This window comes from Odocoileus virginianus, chromosome 19, assembly GCF_023699985.2.
Source record: "Odocoileus virginianus isolate 20LAN1187 ecotype Illinois chromosome 19, Ovbor_1.2, whole genome shotgun sequence".
In the NCBI taxonomy this organism is placed as follows: domain Eukaryota; kingdom Metazoa; phylum Chordata; class Mammalia; order Artiodactyla; family Cervidae; genus Odocoileus; species Odocoileus virginianus.
Window position 1 is genome coordinate 19,708,071 of NC_069692.1, and position 19,787 is coordinate 19,727,857.

General features: G+C 33.6%; 1 protein-coding gene across 1 annotated transcript in view; it reads right to left on the reverse strand.

Annotated features, from left to right (window-relative positions):
- The window catches only part of KPNA5 (karyopherin subunit alpha 5), a 46,571-nt gene that overhangs the window by 13,521 nt on the left and 13,263 nt on the right, over window positions 1-19,787 (reverse strand). Inside the window, exons 6-11 of the mRNA XM_020901730.2 lie at window positions 19,433-19,564; window positions 17,461-17,549; window positions 6,695-6,794; window positions 4,333-4,496; window positions 2,200-2,278; window positions 135-260 (exon numbers count right to left, since the gene is read on the reverse strand). Coding sequence (XP_020757389.2) covers window positions 135-260; window positions 2,200-2,278; window positions 4,333-4,496; window positions 6,695-6,794; window positions 17,461-17,549; window positions 19,433-19,564 — 690 coding nt within the window. The remainder of the gene's footprint in view (window positions 1-134; window positions 261-2,199; window positions 2,279-4,332; window positions 4,497-6,694; window positions 6,795-17,460; window positions 17,550-19,432; window positions 19,565-19,787) is intronic.

Here is a 19,787-nt window from a genome sequence, read left to right on the forward strand (position 1 = left end):
AAAAACTTTTCAAGGACCTTTTAAGAATATGTTTTTAGTAACTAAAAAAAAAAAAAATCACTGATAAAATGCTGACTTTTGTCCAAAATGACTCCTGAGATCATCCTGTTTTTTCAGATATGAAAGCTGTTTACCTGAATCTGAGCTCTGTTTCCAGCAGTGATGTTCGAAACAGTCCAGCAGGCTTCTTTTCTGATTGACTCCTTTGAGCTACTCAGTAAGTGTAAAAGACAGGGTAAAGCAGAGCAATTCAAAATTACCTAAAACAACAACAACAAAATGAAAAGTTTTATTGGAAAAGAACTACACAAAAATATACTATTTAGAAACACAATAATAATTCTGGAATACTGTATTAAGAAAAAAGAAATTTCTCTCAAAGTAAAACTTAGTTACGCACTTGCTGCCTTCTGCTCTCCCAATTTGCCAAAACTTGGTGAAGTGCCCTGTTCTCAATCCACTCATTTGCAAATATGCAGAATACAGAGGTATGTCCTTCAAGTTTACAAATATATTCAGAGTTCAACTGACACAACTATCTGAACAGAGATGTAGTGATTGGTCAGGATCCAATCACTTAAGTTTTGCCAAATAAATTAATGGGGAAAATATATCTATATCTATACCCCAAACAGTTTCAATGTGTCTAATTCCATAACTGGAATTAAGAAACTGTCTATTAAGAAACTGTTAAGAAATGTGTATATTAAGTCTATTTGTTTCATTAAAATTTATACTGTCCTATTTTCCTTTTGTAAGTAAGTACAGTTTGCTTCTCTGGTAGCTAGCTGGTAAAGACTGTGCCTGCAATGCAGGAGACCCTGGTTCGACTCCTGGGTCAGAAGACCCTCGGAGAAGGGAAAGGCCGCCCACTCAAGTATTCTTAGGAGCTTCCCTGGTGGCTTAGACAGCAAAGAATCGGCCTATACCGCAGGAGACCTGGGTTCGATCCCTGGGTTGGAAGACCCCCTGGAGGAGAGCATGGCAACCCACTCCAGTGTTCTTGCCTGGAGAATCCCACGGACAGAGGAACCTGGTGGGTTTCAGTCCATGGGGTCGCAAAGAGTCAGACGTGACTGAATGACTGAGCACGGCACGGTTTGCTTTGTCTCTCTACGTTCTGTATTTCATGGCAAGATTAATTATGCTCCATTTTCACAATGACCACAGTGATTTACAGTAAGTTTACCTGGTGAAGGACATATGAAGCTGTGCACCAAAATTCTGCTGAAAACAGTGTATGTGTAGAAGTGCATTTTATTTTAAAGAGCTATTTTAAATTAATAATTATCAATTACTAAAGATCTGTTTAATAACTAAATATCTAAATATGACTTCAAAAGACTAAAACTGAAAGAATGTAGATTAGAATGTACAGTTTATGATAGCAATGGATAATTTAATGTTTCCGAGTTTAAGTTCGTATCTTTAAGAAAGAGTACTCCAGATCTGAAATCAGTCTGACATCACCCCTTTTTTTTTTAAGTCTCACCATCATCCAAGACAGGCAAACACACATGCAGACACACACACACACACATAGAAACCAATCTGGGAGATGTTTCCTTGCTATCCTTCCTTCAACTTTCAAAATCTAGTTTTTCAATCTATTACAAAGACCCTTGCATTTCCAACCCAACTTTTAACCTGCTTATAATCAATCCCCATCTCCTAAGCAGTTTCTTTTCCAGCCAAGTTTAACACCTCTTAATCATAACTCACACATGTGTGCCTCTACCCTATGACCACATAAATGTCTTCTAGTCTACTGAAATTCTTCTCCAGCTTTAATTCCAACTACTTTATGGAATCTACAAAGATTTCTCAGCACACCGATTTTTAAAAAAAAAATTTTATAGTATTTACTGACAAATCAGTTCTCAGCAAACATACTACTTTAGGTAATTTGCTTTATCTCATGATATATTTTCTCCTCGATTGAAATGTAAACCCCTCAAGAGCCAAAGTCCTATCTTGTACTTCTTTACATTGATATAGGTCTAGGGTAGTGCCTTCATACAGAGGTATTTGAGATGGATTACTTATTACTGAGAATATGCTTACTGACATATAACAGATGCCTGCGTAATTATGGTAACGCTAACATCTTGATTAACATGTAATCAATTCATATGAAAATGATAAACTTCTTAAAAGTTCCTTATGTTACCAATTTATCATATTAAAGTCTGAACTCACCTGTGTTTGAATATCATCACCAGTCACAATATTACCAACTGCTCTTAATGCAGGTGATACAACTTTATAATCATTGTGCCTAAAAGTAATAAAAATATGAACTTATATTCTATATTCAAATTTACAGAAAATTTGCAAAAATAGTACAGAAAATTCCTCCTTACTCTTTACCCAGAGATCCCATTCAAGTTTCACAAATTATCCCAGTAATATTCCTCTAACAAAGAAATCTAACCCAGAATCATGTGTTGTACCCATGTCTTTCCAGTCTCTTTCAAATCAAAAGAATTCCTTAGTTTTCCCTGTGACAACCAAAAGCTAATTATTTGGTTTTGTTCAATGATTAAAACGAAGTTATATGCTTTTGGCTGAGATATCTGAAATGCTATAGTCTTTTCATTACATGGTATTGGGTGGCATATGGTATCTATTTTGCCCATTATAGTGGCACTGGCCTTCTGTCACTTAAATAAGATGGTGTCCCCCAGATTTCTTCACTACTGTTTTCCCTTTATAATTAATGTTTTGTGAGAAAATACTTTTAGATTATGTAAAATACCATTCCTTAATCCACTTTCACCACTAGCGTTAGCATATTCTGATATTTATTGTCTGAATTAATAATAATCATCAATATTGTTGCCAATGATGACTTTCTAATACTATCACGTACACCATGTACCTTTTTCTTATCTATTGATCTTATCAATAGATCTTATCTATTGATCTATCTACTTATTTAAGTGTGGACTCATGGATTGCTATTCTATTCAAAAAAGCTGTAATATGTTACTACAATTTATTTCAATGTTCAAATCATCCCAGGTTTAAACTGTAGGAGTCCCTTCAAGTGGCCTTCTGTGTCCTTTTGATATTTCTTTCTTCTTTGAGCTCTCAATACTTTCTGGGTTCATCTTGCCTTTTTTTTTTTTTTCCAGGCCCAGCCCTGGTATTAGTTATTTCTTCAAGAACCCATGACGCTACTTGATGAGAGTAGTGTTTAAAAACCAAGATTTGTGCACTTGGAGTGTTCATCTTGTTAGTATAGGTTTGTCACTGCTCTCAGGCCCTCTAAGAGGGCACATATACACACATACACGTATGTTTACATATGTGTTTATTTCTACATCTATCTCTTTATGATGAACGCCATGAATTCACACTGATATCTTTACTTCTGATCTAGTACCATAAGATTATTCTGGCTTTTCTGCCTTCCATACATATATCTCCATTTTCTAAGAATAAGAAGCTGGCTTCCATTATCACAACCTCCCTATGTGTGACCAGTCTTCTGATTCAACTAGGCTGCTGTCCTGTATTCGTTCCAATTCCTGCTCCAGCCTGCTTATCTGCTCTGCTCTAGTGGGTGTCATCATCAGTGTGGGCCCTGATCTGATCCCTCTGTTGGACTGTGTTCCTCTCCTCCTCAGACGCTGTCTTCAAGCTAGGGCCACAACCTCTTACTGAACCTCTCTTTTGTACCATCTTCCTTGTTTGAGCCTACTTGATGACTTTTTTTTTTTTAACCTGATGACTTTTTGACAAAAGAAAAAAGGAAGAAAAATAACACACTTTTTTTAAAAAAGAGGATTAGGAAGCTAAAATAATCTTTTTAAAGCAAATTTTCTTACAAGTTTTTAATTTCTTTGTATAGAAAATCTATTCTTTTTAATGGAAGTAGCAACAATAGCCCAGCAAAGAGAAACATGATCTTTAATTCAAGTGAAATACTATGCATGGACCAATACACAAATTGATTATTGTAATGAACAATTAACTAGATTATTGGTACTGTGAGAGCAGAACTGTGTTCCATACATTATTAACATGTTGCACAACACTCTAGCAGGTAATAGGCATTCAATAAATACTTGCTGAATTAAGTCCCGCCCATTCATGAAGAGATTAAACTAGTAAAATTCATTAACAAACTGATTAGTTCCAAATAGAGGATATAAAAGCTAAGTTTAAGGGTCAGATTCTCAGTATTTCAGCTATTCTGCAGAGTAAATTTGGTAGCTTTTCAATTCTTCCTAAAGTTAGTAACTCTTGAGATGTTTAGAAGGCCATTACTCTAATTACTAAACTTAAAACACAATCATATACTTATTAACCATAAATTATAGTTACATCAAAAGTTCCACCAATCTTCGACAGACTCCAGAATCAATGACTGCTTGAATTTTATCATTGGATCCATCAGAAAGATAAGAAAGGGCCCAACACACATCTGCTAATACATCTGGGTCACTGCTAAACAGCAATCGTGACAGGACATTTAAGCAAGGTGAAACCTGGAAGGGAAGAAAGAACCGGTATTTTAAATTTTTCTCTATTCAAAACAGTTTCTTTAGGAAAATAATTTCTACTCAGTTTAAAATAAAAATTTTAAATACAAAATTTAAGCTAGAAAAATATCAGAGAAATTAAGACATTTCACTGTTTTAAAATTATGATCATGAAAACTACATATAAACATGAAACTGATTATGATTCCTATTTATTTTATACTGAATAAGTTATTTGGCAAAGTTTGTAAAAATAATTATGTATTAGGGATCTCCTATGTCTGAATCACATACACATACCCCCACAATGATTTGAAAAACAATGAAGTCCTACAGAATTCTAGTTTTAAGAAAACAAAATAAAACCATTTTTGCCCCACTGTCTTCTCAGAAACTAGGAAAAGAAGAAACAGAAATACAAATTCCATCTGTGAGGAGTCCAGTAGACATTTATAATCCTGACTACAGCTGGTGAGCTATAGAAACTGAACTTTGGGGTACAGTTCATGGAAGAGGCTGAAATGAAACACTGGACTATAAACTAGAAGAGATTAAGTAAAAGTTACATACTGATTGAATTGAAAACTTCCAGCCCTCTTGCAATTCCCAGCTCCTAGATATCCAATGGTATTTATTACCTACTCAACCTAATCTACCAACCTTCCAACAGGTGAGTAGAAAATCTGTCCCTAGAGAAACAAAACAGTTTCAGAAAACATACTGAAACTTGAAGTTTCTCAAAGAAAACATGGTTTTGCTGCCCAATTAGCCTACAGTGAAGCTCATAAGATGATGAGCCTATATACCCATCTTTCAATCAGCTTTTTAGTGCCTGCCTCTTGAGTATTTCCAGAGTGTCAAGGATCACTAGCTGTATGAGAGCCTCTAGTAGGGAAGAAATCAAAACAAACAGACCATAAACAAAATGAAGGAGACATCAGAAAAGAAGAAAAATTCAAAAATTATAAACCCACAGATAATTGCTGAAATTATAAAAAAACAAAAATTTATATAAAGATGAGCAATCAAAGAACAAAAAATATTATTCTTGCAAATATAAAATATGATTGTGAAAATAAAATTTTAAAAAACTTGCATGATAAAAGAATCTCTCTCATAGTAAATCACAAAAAATTTACTTAACAAAAGTCTAATGAAAGAAAAAGACTCCTAACTTTAAGAATCTTACACCTCAGAGGAAGAAAGATTTTTTTAATATAAAAAAATCATATTATATAATATAATATTTTATAATATATTTTATAATATATATAATATATATATATTTTATAATATATTATAAAAATCATATTATATTAAAAGGTAGTGACAAAAAGGAGTAAAATGTGGAGGTCAGTGGCTAGGGATAGTCATAGATTACATTAAATACAGGAGTGAGATTGAACAGGTAATTTTTAAGGAAGGACTTAAAGATAAGAAATTATTCAGGTAGATATTAAAGCAGTATTGCAGGTCAGGGGCTTTCAAAGTGCGGTTCTATGGACCCCTGGGGGATTCTTGAAACCTTTAGGGGGTCTTTAATGCCAAAACTGTTTTCATTGTTATTATGTGTTAGCTTATAATCGGCCTTTTTCATTTTGTTGACATTTGAACTAAAAGCATAAACACAATGGTGGGTAGAGTAAAATTATCAGCACATTTACACAAATCAAGGCAGTGATACCAAAATGTACCACAGATCGTTGTAGTCTTCACATCCACATACTTATATTAATAGTGGGGAGGGAGAATAATCCCGAAGAAACAGTAAATATTACTAATTTTAGTAAACCTCAACTCCTGAATACATGTCTTTTGAATACTGTGAGATAAAATGGAAAATACATATCAAGCACTTCTGCATATCAAAAAACTATGATGATGATCTCCAGGAAAAATACGCATTTGAGTTACAAGCTGAATTAGCTATTTTATTTTCCCCATGTAATACAATTTTTACTTAAAAGACTGACTCTTAATTGTTATTCAGTCAAATATTTCGCAGACTTTTTTCTTTGGGAAAATAAAACAAGTGAGCCTTTTCATTATGCCTCTTTTGATTTTGTGTATGTGCAAACATTGTCCAGTTAATTAAAAAATAATTACTAAAAAGAGTACAGTCTCTTCAATCTCTAAAAATCTACTATAAGGAGACTTTAAAATTTTCGTAGACAGATTCCTTAATTTGTGTACTTTACAAATACCTTACTAAAGTTTGGAGGAGGATTTTTGCCTCTACATAAATTTGAGAGGGCCCATACGGCATTTCTGGTTGTTGTAAGTCTGTTTGAATTTGTTAGTAACCTGCCAAGAAAAAGAAAAAAGGAACTGTCACTTTATATTCATTTTTCCTTTTCAGCTAGGTTCTACTATCAAAACAGTAAAATTCTTAATATATCTTATAAGGAATGAACCTTACCTGATAAAAGGAAAAGTGAGTTTTAAAGATTCATTATATTTCCAGAAAAAAAAAAAAAAACATTCAAAATAAAGAATGCCATGGGAAATTGACTTAGTTATTTCTAAATATTTTAAAAAGAGTACAGTATTAGATTACTTATTTTTAATGAAGAAAATAATACACAATACAAATTCATGAAGTAAGGAATATAGAGTCAAATTGAATGAAGATCAGATATTAAGAAAAAATAGTTTTTTGTCTTGTTTTTAACAGACTGCCTGTCTTAGTATTTCCATCTGCAACCTTCTAGCAAACTGCAAGAAGTACAGAGAACCTAGATTTAGGAAAAAATTCTTATTCTAGAGCAACTTCGGCAAAAATGGTACAGAAGATAACCCTGGAGGCCTATCCTTCCCCAAAACACCAATTTTTGCAAACTCTGTTAGAATTAGTTTAATTAGAACTGTCCAAGATAGTAAATGTTCATAGTAAGGAAGTAAACTTTTAATCAGGAAGGGGTTGAAATGTGGAATTGCTTTCTGACAATATAACTTACCTTTTTGTCCTGTCCCCTCCCTAGCCTGGAAGCAGCCTTGAGGACAAAAGCTGGAGTTCCCAGCTTTTGGAGTTCTGTTTCCCAAAGAGTCTATGGAGACTTGTTTCCAAGTCATTACTGTGTTTCTCTGCTTTGACCTGTCTGGGAACTCCCTGAAAGATTGATGAAGGGGGCTTGGCTTTGTTTTGCCTAGCTGGGAGCTCTCTCATTATGATCAATAGCTGATCTGTCATCAAAAATCATGGAGGACAGAGGCAATAATATACTTAAATTGCTGAAAGAAAACTACCAAACAAGAATTCTATATCAGCAATATTACCCTTCAAAAATGAAGGAACAACAAATGCTGAGAAAATTCCATCATTAGTATATTCACTTTATAAGAATAAGTAAAATAACTAAAATGTCCTGAAATAATATAATAACTAATAACTCAGGACTGTATGAAGAAATAACACTAAAAATAACTACACAGGTAAATATAAAAGACAATATTATTTCATTTTTGGTTTATGATTTCTTCTATGATTTAAAAAATATACACATAGAGCATTAATTACAAATTTATGTGAACATGCACACAATGTATAATAATGTAATCTCTAATAATAGTAACTTATTGTAAGACAGAGGTATAAAGGAGCAAAGATTTTGTATCATACTGAGACTAAAGTGGTATAAATTCGAAGTTATTCTAAGTTTAAGATGTTCATTGTACTCCTTAGATTTTAAAAATACAACCAAAAATATACTAAAAAAAGAACTGAGAAGGGAATAAATACAGTATAGTATTTTTAGAAAGTCAATAAATGCAAAAGAAGGCAAGAAGGAAGGAACTGAAGAACAAAAATTGTTTGAGGCATAAGACACAGAGAAAACAACAAAAGGACAGAAGCACTTCCCGTGAGTGTTTACACCAAATGTAAATGGACCAAACTCCTGAATGAGACTTAAAAGGCAGTGACTAGCAGCACACACTAAAGACAATAAAAACAGTAATTCATGAGCCATCTGTAATGCACTCTACAAGACACTCATTTTACATTCAAAGATACAGACAGGTTGAAAGTGAAAGGATGGAAAAAGTATTCCATGAAAATAATAACCCAAAGAGAGCCAGGGTACCTATATTAATATTAGAAAAATAGACTTAAGAGAAAAATTGTTTAAGAGATAAAGAATAACATTACATGCTGATAAGAATGACAATCCATAAATTAAAAAAAAAAAAAGAATGACAATCCATCATGAAGTTTTAACATTTAGCAACAAAGCAAATTGTACAAAGCAAAACCTGACAGAATTGAAGGGAGAAATAGACAGCTGTACCATCACAAAGGTCTTAATATAGTTTTCAGTAATAGCCAGAAAACTTGAACAGAAGACCAATAAGAAGATAGTGGACTTCATCAACACTATAAATCAACTAATAGTAAGACACCTAACCATCTATGGGGACACAATGAGTTGGACATGACCAAGCACAACACATACAACACTCTTCTCATTAACAGCAGAACATACATTCTTTTCAAGTGCACATGGAATATTCTCCAGGATACATCATATATGAGACCACAAGGTAAATTTGATATATTTTTAAAGATTGAAATCCTACAGAGAACAATGGACTGAAGCTAAAAATCACTAAAAGAAGAGAAACTGGAAAATTCACAAATGTATGGAAATAAGTAACATAATCTTAAACAACCGATAAGTCAGAAAAAAAATCACCAGGAAATGAGGAAATATTTCAGAATAAATGAAAATGAAAACCCAACATGCTAAAACTTACAGAATTCACCGAAAGCTCAGAGAGAAAATTATAACTGAAAACACCTACATTAAACAAGATATCAAATAAATAACATAAACCTTCATCTTAATTAAGAAACTAAAAAATGTGCAGCAAGCTAAACCCCAAGCTAGAAGAAAGAAGGCAATAATAAAGAGCAGAGATAAATGAAACAGAAGAGAAAAACACTAGAGAAAATGAACTCCCTCAAGAGTTGATTCTGTGAAAGAAAACTCAACTAAGTAAACATTTACCCAGACTGACGGAGAATAAAAGACTTAAACCAGGAATGAGAGTTGGGGATATTACTACTTATCTTTCAGAAACACAAGTAATTATAAGAGAATACTATGAACTATAAGCCAACAAATTGGATAGTGCAAAAGAAATGAACCATTTCTCAGAAACACATAAACTACCAAACTGATTCAAGAAGAAACAGAAAATCTAAATAGATAAATAGCAATTAAAGATACTGAATGAGCAATCAAAACCCTCCTAATAAAGAAAAGTCAAACATGAAACGATTTCACTGGTAAATTCTACTAAACATTATAGAAGAATTAAATCCTTCTCAAACTCTCTGGGAAATAAAAGAGAACATTCCTACCTTATTTTATGATGCCAGTATTACCCTGATACCAAAGCCAAAGACATGACAAGAGTGTTTGTGTGTGTATATATGTATTACTAACAGATACAAAAAAATCCTCAACACAATTCTAGGAAACTGAATCCAGGAACGTATTAGAAGAATTATACCCTATGAACTACTGAGATTTATCCCAGGATTTATCCCAGGAATGCAAAGATGGTTCAATGAACAAAGACCAAACAATATATTCACCACATTAACAGCATAAAGGAAAACAAAACAAAACATGTGATCATGTCAATTGATGCAGAAAAAACATTTAACAGATCCCAACACCTCTTCATGATAAAAACACTCAACAACCTAGCAAAAGGAAACCATCTCAATATGATAAAGGATATTTATGAAAAACCCACAGTTAACATTATTCTCAATGGTGAATGAGTGATAAAAAACATAATGTCACCACTTTTATGCAACATTATGGTGGCTCACTGGGTAAAGAATCTGCCTGCAGATTCAACTCACACACGATGGTCAACTCCTTTTCACCAAAGGTATCAAGATCATTCAACGAGGAGAGAACAGTCTCTTCAAGCAACCATGCTGGAACAAGTGGATGTCCACATGTATCTCAAGTCACATTAAAAAAATTACCTCAAGATGGACCAAAAATGCAAATATAAGAGGTAAAACTCTTAGAAGAAAACATAGTGTTTCATGACCTTAAATTTGGCAATAGTTTTTTACATATGACACTGAAAACATAAGTAAAAAGAGAAAAAATACTACTGGACTTCATCAAAATCACAAATTATGTGAATCAAAGAAATTGTCAAGAAAGTGAAAAGAAAACCCACAGAATGCAAAAGATATTCTAAAATCTATCTGATAAGAATCTATCCAGAATATATGAAGAATTTTTACAACTCAACAACAAAATGACAACTGAATTTAAAAATATGCAAAGGACTTAGATAAAGAAGATACACAAATAGCCAACAAATGTATGAAAAGATACTCAATGTCATTAGGAAATGTAAATCAAAGCAAAATTAAATACCACCTCACACCCTTTAATCAGAATAACGGACAACAGAAGATGGTGGAGGAATAGGATGGGGAGACTACTTTCTCCCCCATAAATTCATCAAAAGATCCTTTGAATGTTGCACAACTTCTACAAAACAACATCTGAATGCTGGCAGAGGACACTAGGCACCCAGAAAGGCAACCCACTCTCTTTGAAAGGAGGTGGGACAAAACATAAAAGACAAAAAGAGAGAAAGAAGATTTAGGGATGGATATCTGTCCTGGGGAGGGAGTTGTGAAGGAGAAGTTTCCACAGTAGGTCTGTGGGGAGTTTTGGAATCTCAGAGGGCAACATAACCGGGAGGAAAAAAAAAAACAAAAAAACAAAAAACCCACAGATCATGTGCCTAACCACTGCTGCCAGTGGAGAAGTAGCCCAGGTGCTTGCTGAGGCCAGGCTGCATCATCGGACCTGGCCTGAATGCCCCGAGGGCAATCTGAAGGAACTAACATGAGACAGCAACCAAAACTGTGATTCTCCACAGAGACAAAAAAAAAAAAACTTTCCAGGGGCTCTAAGGTTTAGCCTGGCATGCTCACAGAACAAAGGATTGAGTGTATACCAAAGGAGAGCCAGACAGCTGCAAATAAGCCCCTCCGCACCCCCCTCCTCCCAGCCTGGAGGCAGAGAGGCAGCCGGAAGGCAAGGGGTGGCCCCAGAGACCAACATTTCAGCATCTTCCACCAAAAAAATCACAAAAATCATAGCAGAAATATATGAAAAAGAAACAAAGGAGATATAGCAAAAATCAACAAAACTAAAAGCTGGTTCTTGGAGTAGATAAATAAAATAGACAAACCATTAGCCAGACTCATCAAGAAAAAAAGGGAGAAGAATCAAATCAATAAAATTAGAAATGAAAATGGAGAAATCACAACAGACAACACAGAAATACAAAGGATCATAAGAGACTACTATCAGCAGCTATATGCCAATAAAATGGACAACTTGGAAGAAATGGGCGAATTCTTAGAAAAATATAACCTTCCAAAACTGAACCAGGGAGAAACAGAAAATCTTAACAGACCCATTATAAGCATGGAAATCGAAACTATAATCAAATAACTGCCAACAAACAAAAGTCCAGGACCAGATGGCTTCACAGCTGAATTCAACCAAAAATTCAGAGAAGCGCTAACACTATCCTATTCAAACTCTTTCAGAAAATTGCAAAGGTAAACTCCCAAACTCATTCTATGAGGCCACCATCACCGTAATACCAAAACCAGACAAAGATGCCACAAAAAAAGAGAAAACTACAGGCCAGTATCACTGATGAACAGAGATGCAAAATTCAAGAAAATTCTAGCAAGCAGAATCCAACAACATATTAAAAGATCACACATAATGACCAAGTGGGCTTTATCCTAGGGATGCAAGGATTCTTCAATATTTGCAAATCAATGTGATACAACACATTAGCAAACTGAAAGAAAAGCCATATGATTATCTCAATAGATGCAGAGAAAGCCTTTGACAAAATTCAACAACCCATTTACGATAAAAACTCTCCAGAAAGCAGGCACAGAAGGAACATACCTCAACATAACAAAAGCCATATAGGATAAACCCACAGCAAACATTATCCTCAATGGCAAATCATTGAAAGCATTTCCCCTAAAGTCAGGAATAAGACAAGGGTGCCCACTCTCACCACTACTTTTCAACATAGCTTTGGAAGTTTTAGCCACAGCAATCAGAGAAGAAAAAGAAAAAAAGGAATCCAGATGGGAAAAGAAGTAAAACTCTTACTGTTTGCATATGACATGATCCTCTACATAGAAAACCCTAAAGACACAACAAGAAAATTACTAGAGCTAATCAATGAATATAGTAAAGTTGCAGGATATAAAATTAATACACAGAAATCCCTTGCATTCCTATACACTAACAATGAGAAAACAAGGAGAAATTAAGCAAACAATCCCATTCACGATTGCCAAAGAAAAGAATAAAGTACTTAGGAACACCTGGAATAGCCAAAGCAATCTTGAGAAAGAAGAATGGAACAATCAACCTGCCTGACTTCAGACTATACTACAAAGCTACAGTCATCAAGACAGTTTGGTATTGGCACAAAGACAGAAATATAGATCAATGGAACAAGACAGAAAGCCCAGAGATAAATCCACAAACCTATGGACACCTTATCTTTAACAAAGGAAGCAAAAATATACAATGGAGAAATACAATCTCTTTAACAAGTGGTGCTGGGAACACTGGTCAACCAGTTGTAAAAGAATGAAACTAGGACACTTTCTAACACCATACACAAAAATAAACTCAAAATGGATTAAAGATCTAAATATAAGATCAGAAACTTTAAAACTCCTAAAGGAAAACATAGGCAAAACACTCTCTGACATAAATCATGACAAGATCCTCTATGACCCACCTCCCAGAGTAATGGAAATAAAAGAAAAAATAAACAGATGGGACCAAATTAAACTTAAAAACTTTTGCACAACAAAGGGAACTATAAGCAAGGTAAAAAGACAGCTTTCAGAATGGGAGAAAATAATAGCAAATGAAGCAACTGACAAACAATTAATCTCAAAAATATACAAGCAGCTCAAGCAGCTCAATACCAGAAAAATGAATGATCCAATAAAAAAAATGGGCCAAAAAACTAGACAGATATTTCTCCAAAGAAGACATACAGATGGCTAACAAACACATGAAAAGATGCTCAACATCACTCATTATCAGAGAAATGCAAATCAAAACCACAACGAGGTCCTGTCTGACACAGGTCAGAATGGCTGCTATCCAAAAGTCTACAAGCAATAAATGCTGGAGAGGGTGTGGAGAAAAGGGAACCCTCTTACACTGTTGGTGAGAATGCAAACTAGTACAGCCACTATGGAGAATAGTGTGGAGATTCCTTAAAAAAACTGGAAATAGAACTGCCACACAACCCAGCAATCCCACTGCTGGGCATACACACCGAGGAAACCAGAACTGAAAGAGACATGTGTACCCCAATGTTCATGGCAGTGCTCTTTACAAAAGTTAGGACATGGAAGTAACCTAGATATCCATCTGCAGATGAATGGATAAGAAAGTTGTGGTGCATGTACACAATGGAATATTACTCAGCTATTAAAAAGAACACATTTGAGTCAGTTCTAATGAGGTGGATGAAACCGGAGCCTGTTATACACAGTGAAGTAAGTCAGAAAGAAAAACACCAATACAGTATATTATTGCATATATATGGAATTTAGAAAGATGGTAACAATGACCCTATATGCGAGATAGCAAAAGAGACCAGATATAAAGAACAGACTTTTGGACTGTGTGGGAGAAGGCGAGGGTGGGATGATTTGAGAGAATAGCATTCAAACATGTGTATTACCATATGTGAAATAGGTGACCAGTCCAAGTTCGATGCCTGAAACAGGGCAATCAAAGCTGGTGCACTGAGACAACCCAGAGGGATGGGATGGGGAAGGAGGTGGGAGAGGGGTTCAGGTCGGGGGACACATGTACACCCATGGCTGATTCATGTCAGTGTATGGCAAAAATCACCATAATATTGTAAAGTAATTAGCCTCCATTAAAGTAAATAAATCAATAAAAAACCCCACAACAACAGACAACTGTCGGTGAGAAACTGGAACTCTCACATGTTGTTGGTAGAAACAGAATGGTGCAGCTACTATGGAAAAAGTCTGGTGGTAAAAGGTGAAGACAGCATTAGCGCATTATCCATCCACTGGTAGGTATATACCTAAAAAGAACTGAAAACACTGGTTTCAAACAAAAACCTGTACACAAATGTTCACAGGAGTACTACATATATACAGTAGCCAAAAGGTGGAAATAACCCAAATGATCATCAAGTGATGAATGTACCACAAAATGTGGTAAATCCATATAATGGAGTATTAACTATAAGAAGAATGAAGTATTGATACATTCTACAATATGAATGAACCCTGAAAACCATATGCTAAGTGAAAGAAGCAGACACAAAAGGTCACACAGTATATGATTTCATTTATGTAAAATATCCAGAATAGGCAAATCCAGAGAGACAGAAAACAGATTAGTGGTATCCAAGTACTTGGAATAAAGGGTATTGGGGTTTCTGTTTGGGATGACAGAAAGTTCTAGAACTAGATAGTTGTTATGGTTGAGAAACACTGTGAACATACCGAGTGATAGTCAACTGTACACTTTTAAATGGTAAATTTTTTATAGTGTATATTCTGTCACACAAAAAAAATGCTCTAAAAGTTTTGCTATAAAGAGTATTTGAAACCTCCTAAAACCATAACTCATTTAGAAATAAGTTAGTTACACTGACTTACTACATCAGGAATTGACAAACTTTTCAGTAAATACTTTTGGCTTCACAGGCCTTTCTGTTGCAGCTACTGAACTCTGCTGATACAGCATGAAAGCAACCACAGACAGTAAGTAAGCAAATTGATGTGACTGTATTCCAGTAAAATTTAACTTTTAAAAACAGGGGACAGGCCAAATTTGGCATGAAGACTGTACTTGGCCAAGCTGTGATGTATATTATCCTCCTTGTATTAATGGGGGTATTAAGAGAAATTACAAATATTTTCTTGTCTAAATTTGCTGTATTATAAATTAAAGTTGCATTAAATTAAAACAACAAAGCTATATCAGTATATTGAGATCTTCCCTTGTAGCTCAGTCAGTAAAGAATCTGCCTGAAAGGCAAGAGACCCGGGTTTGATTCTTGGGTTGGGAAGATCCACTGGAGAAGGAAATGACAACCCACTCCAGTATTCTTGCCTGGAGAATCCCATGGACAGAGGAGTCTGGCAGGCTACAGTCCATAGGGTCGCAAAAGTCAGACATGACTTGGTGACTAAATCACCACATCAGTATATAAAGTCCGAAATAGTAAAAGGTTCACATTTACTGAGAACCAAAAGGCAGAACTGGTAAAACTGTATTATATTAATAGAAATTTTATACAAACTTAACACATTAGTGAAATGTTAATTTAACTTCAATGTGAACTACAGATTCTCCATAATCTTCTTAAAGTTAATACCATTTTTCCTTTAGACCAACCACGGTGAGAACATCTTGACATACCTTCCTTCTTATCACCTTCCTCAATTTTTTAACGAAACTTTGAAACTTTCTAAACCTACTCTTTTTCTGAAATTTATTATGTTTATAACCATGACTAGATAGCTGGGTATTGTTTATTTTTCATTAGACCTTTGTTTTTTAGTTTGGTTTCTTTAGTCATAATTAAAAGTTTCTCAGAACATTTAGAGTAATTAGAACTAAGAAATGCTTACTTACTATTTCATAAACCATTACCGACTTTAAATATTAACAAATAATAAATGACCCAAAGACAAAGAATATGACCTAGAGACAAAGTAAGAAGAGAAACCAAGTGCTCACAGTTAATCTACAAACCATAAAATCAGGCCAGTAAAACCCCGAGTTGAAAATTTAAGAGATACTTTTTTTAGTATATGATACTTTTTTTAGTTCATACATACTTTAGTAGTATGAACTTCAAAATAATTCTGATATTGAACCCTAAATCAGTATTTTCCTTTATAATTGGACTAACTGCTCAGATATTATTTTGAATAAGCCCAAAGTAAATAAAATCACAAGTGGTTCAGTGGCCTGAACATAGTTAAGTACTCAGTGTGAGTTGAGTGAAATGATGCTGAGAAATCCATTTTGAACATGGAAAGTTACACATTCTAAAACAATAAAATATATTTTGCAAAACTGTATCTAAAAACATATTCTTTCTGTTTGTATCTAAAAACAAAACAAAATGGTATCTAAAAACATATTCTAATTTCTAAGCTTGGAAAGGATGGTGAATGGCACAGAAATGGTTAAGAGTAAAATTTTCCTTCTCAAAATATCTCAATTACTTTTTCATTTTTCACTATTTGCCAATGGTATTCAGCCTATATTAAAATTCTCAGTAAATGATAACCAACTTGGATAAATAAACATTTTCCAAATAATTTTATGTCATTTCTGTAAAGAACCCTATATTATAGGGTAGCTTCTTCTCTTAAAAAAAAGTGTAAAGTATTAGAAAAAGAAACCAGTAGCTAAGTCATTTTAAGTAAAGTTCTAATTCTGAAAAAAATCTCTGTTCTCTGAATATTTCAAAATCAAATATGAAAATCTGACAAGTTCAACACATCATCTGTTCAACTCAATACTATCTGCTTTAGTAACTTAAATTTTTAGTGTATTAAAAACTACTACTTATCCTTGTTCTCTAGAATAATTGTTTTAGCACTGTAAGCATCAAGTAAGCAATGAATGCTGTGAAGTGTGGCTTAAGGGAACATAAAAGACAAATATGTGACACAACCGGAAATTTTCTTTGTTAGTTTTATGCAATTCCAAGCTATTTCAGGCTTGGCCAAACATAAGCAAAATTTAAAAGTATCACTGAAGAAGTAAATGTGTATGTAGAAATATAGTGTAGAAAATAGTTTGCTTTTCCAAAAGTTAACAGTATTTAATTGTGATAAACTTAAAGTACTTACTCTAAAAGAGGTGGAAGTATTTCACAATTCAAAACAAAATCTCTGCATTCTGCATTGTCACCAGCAATATTACCAAGTGCCCAAACAGCCTTTAAAAAATAATAAAAAATATTCTTTTATGACAATATTTTAAATAAGATTCTCTCTTAAGAATGAAATTTTATTGTAAAAGGAAAAAATTGGTTAGTTTTCAAGACGTTAAAAAAAACATGCTAGTAGGAAAACTTCAAAATTATCTTTAATAGTATTTTTAGTCAAATTAAAACACAGGGCATTTAAGCTTTTTTCTTATAGGCTAGTGAAATATTTATTCTCTTTAAGAAGGAGATAGTTTGTCTACTTTGAATCTACATGGAGAGACAAAATACAGTTGACCTTTGAACAATTTGGCAGTGAGGGGGACAAACCCCTGCACAGTCAGAAATCCACGAATAACTTTTAAAGCTGGCCCTCCTTACACAGGATCACTTGCAGACTCAAGCAACTTTGGATTGTGTAGTACTGCAGTATGTATTTATTGCAAAAAAAAAAAACTGTGTGTAAGTGAACCATGCATTCAAACCTGTTTTGTTCAAGGGTCAACTGTATATCTATTTAGGGAATTTTCCAATTACCTATGCTAGAGGTTTGCTCCTATGCCAAAGAATCCACTCACTGGGAAGGAACTGACTTGTAGAAGAAAAAAGGAAGGAGAGATAAACCATAGAAAACTAAGGTAAAGCTAATGTGAGAACTGTCTTGAATTGAAGCTTAAAAATAAGCTTAGAGATAGTGCAGGTTAAATAAATGACAGTAAAAGATCAAATTATTCATGTATTAAATTTCAATTAGATAAGAAATTACACAAATGCAAATGATTACAAGTTTCTCATATATGTACAAAAGTAGAAAGAAATTAATATTTCAACTGGGAAAATTGTATTTTAACATTTAAAATTTACACTAATATTTTTAACATCTACTCTAGACCTAAGTTTATTTTTACATTTTTAAGAAAACGTTTTTAAAGTGATGACATTTTGCACCTGTGAAGTATTTTGTCAGTGGGATATCCATTTTTATAACATTTTGGAAGTCAACTTTGAAATAGTAATAGCACTTTAAAAGCTTTTCTTTGAGTATAATCATTTTTCCCTAATGAAATAATCAAGGCATATATTAATGTCAAGACATATTACTATCAAGATTGATATATAATGATGTTCACCACAATATTATTAACACCATTAAGCTAGAAATAACTCAACTGTACAACTACTGAGGAATAGATAAATTATGGTAGCCACCTGAATGGATAATGAGTAATCAGTGAAGTTTTCTTCAAGAATAATTAATGCCATAAGAAAAGGCTCTCCATACTATTGTTAAGTGGGAAAAAATATAACATAAAAATAAAAATATAAACAAACAAATGGAACGGTAGTGAGATCTATGGATCAATTTGCATGAAAATGAATCAAAACAAAAATAACAAAATATTTGACTTTCTCTAGATGATAAAAATTATATGTGATTAAATCTTTCCTGTTACAATAAATATGATAATTTACATACAAAGTCTAATCTAAAATGGTTTATTAAAAATAACATGACATATTAAAAAGAAACAATAAAATAATCTACATACATGTAAAGAACAAGGAGTCAGACTGGTCCAGGCTTAAAACCTGGCTCGGTCCTTCACTGTGACTTTGGGTAAATTATTATCTTTTCTGGGTCTCAGTATGCTCTTTTATAAATGGGAATAGAAATTCTCAATAGCTGAAATCTATGTACAAAGGACCCAGGATTATACCTAAAACAGTTCATTCTTCCTTCTTTCTAATTTGACACTAAACAGCAATCATTATATTCTAACAAATTTAATGCACAGGCAACTTGGTAAAAATGAATTTCAAATCATAATCACAAATGGCACTTTCAAGAGAAAATTAAAATCTAGTAGATACGACAGTTCAAATTAGAAACTTACCTGTTCTTGAACATCTTCATGCTCTGAATTAAGAAGTTTGATAAAAATTGGAACAGCCCCAGTTTCAATCACTACTTTGGTATGCAGAAAAGTTCCAGATGCTATATTAGTTAATGCCCACGCAGCTTCAAACTAAGGAAAAATAAAAGCAAAATAAATGAAAGCCCCAAAGAAATGCCAGAAAGAGGAAGAAAGGAAGAAGAGAGGGAGTCAAGACTTAGCTGAACAAGTCTGAGAGAAAGATTCACTTACGATTAATAAGATTCAATGTGAAATCAGATTTGATAGGTAAAAACACTTAATTTTTTTAAAAAAGGACTCTTTAATCTGGAAAAATAAGAACTGAGAAGAATGT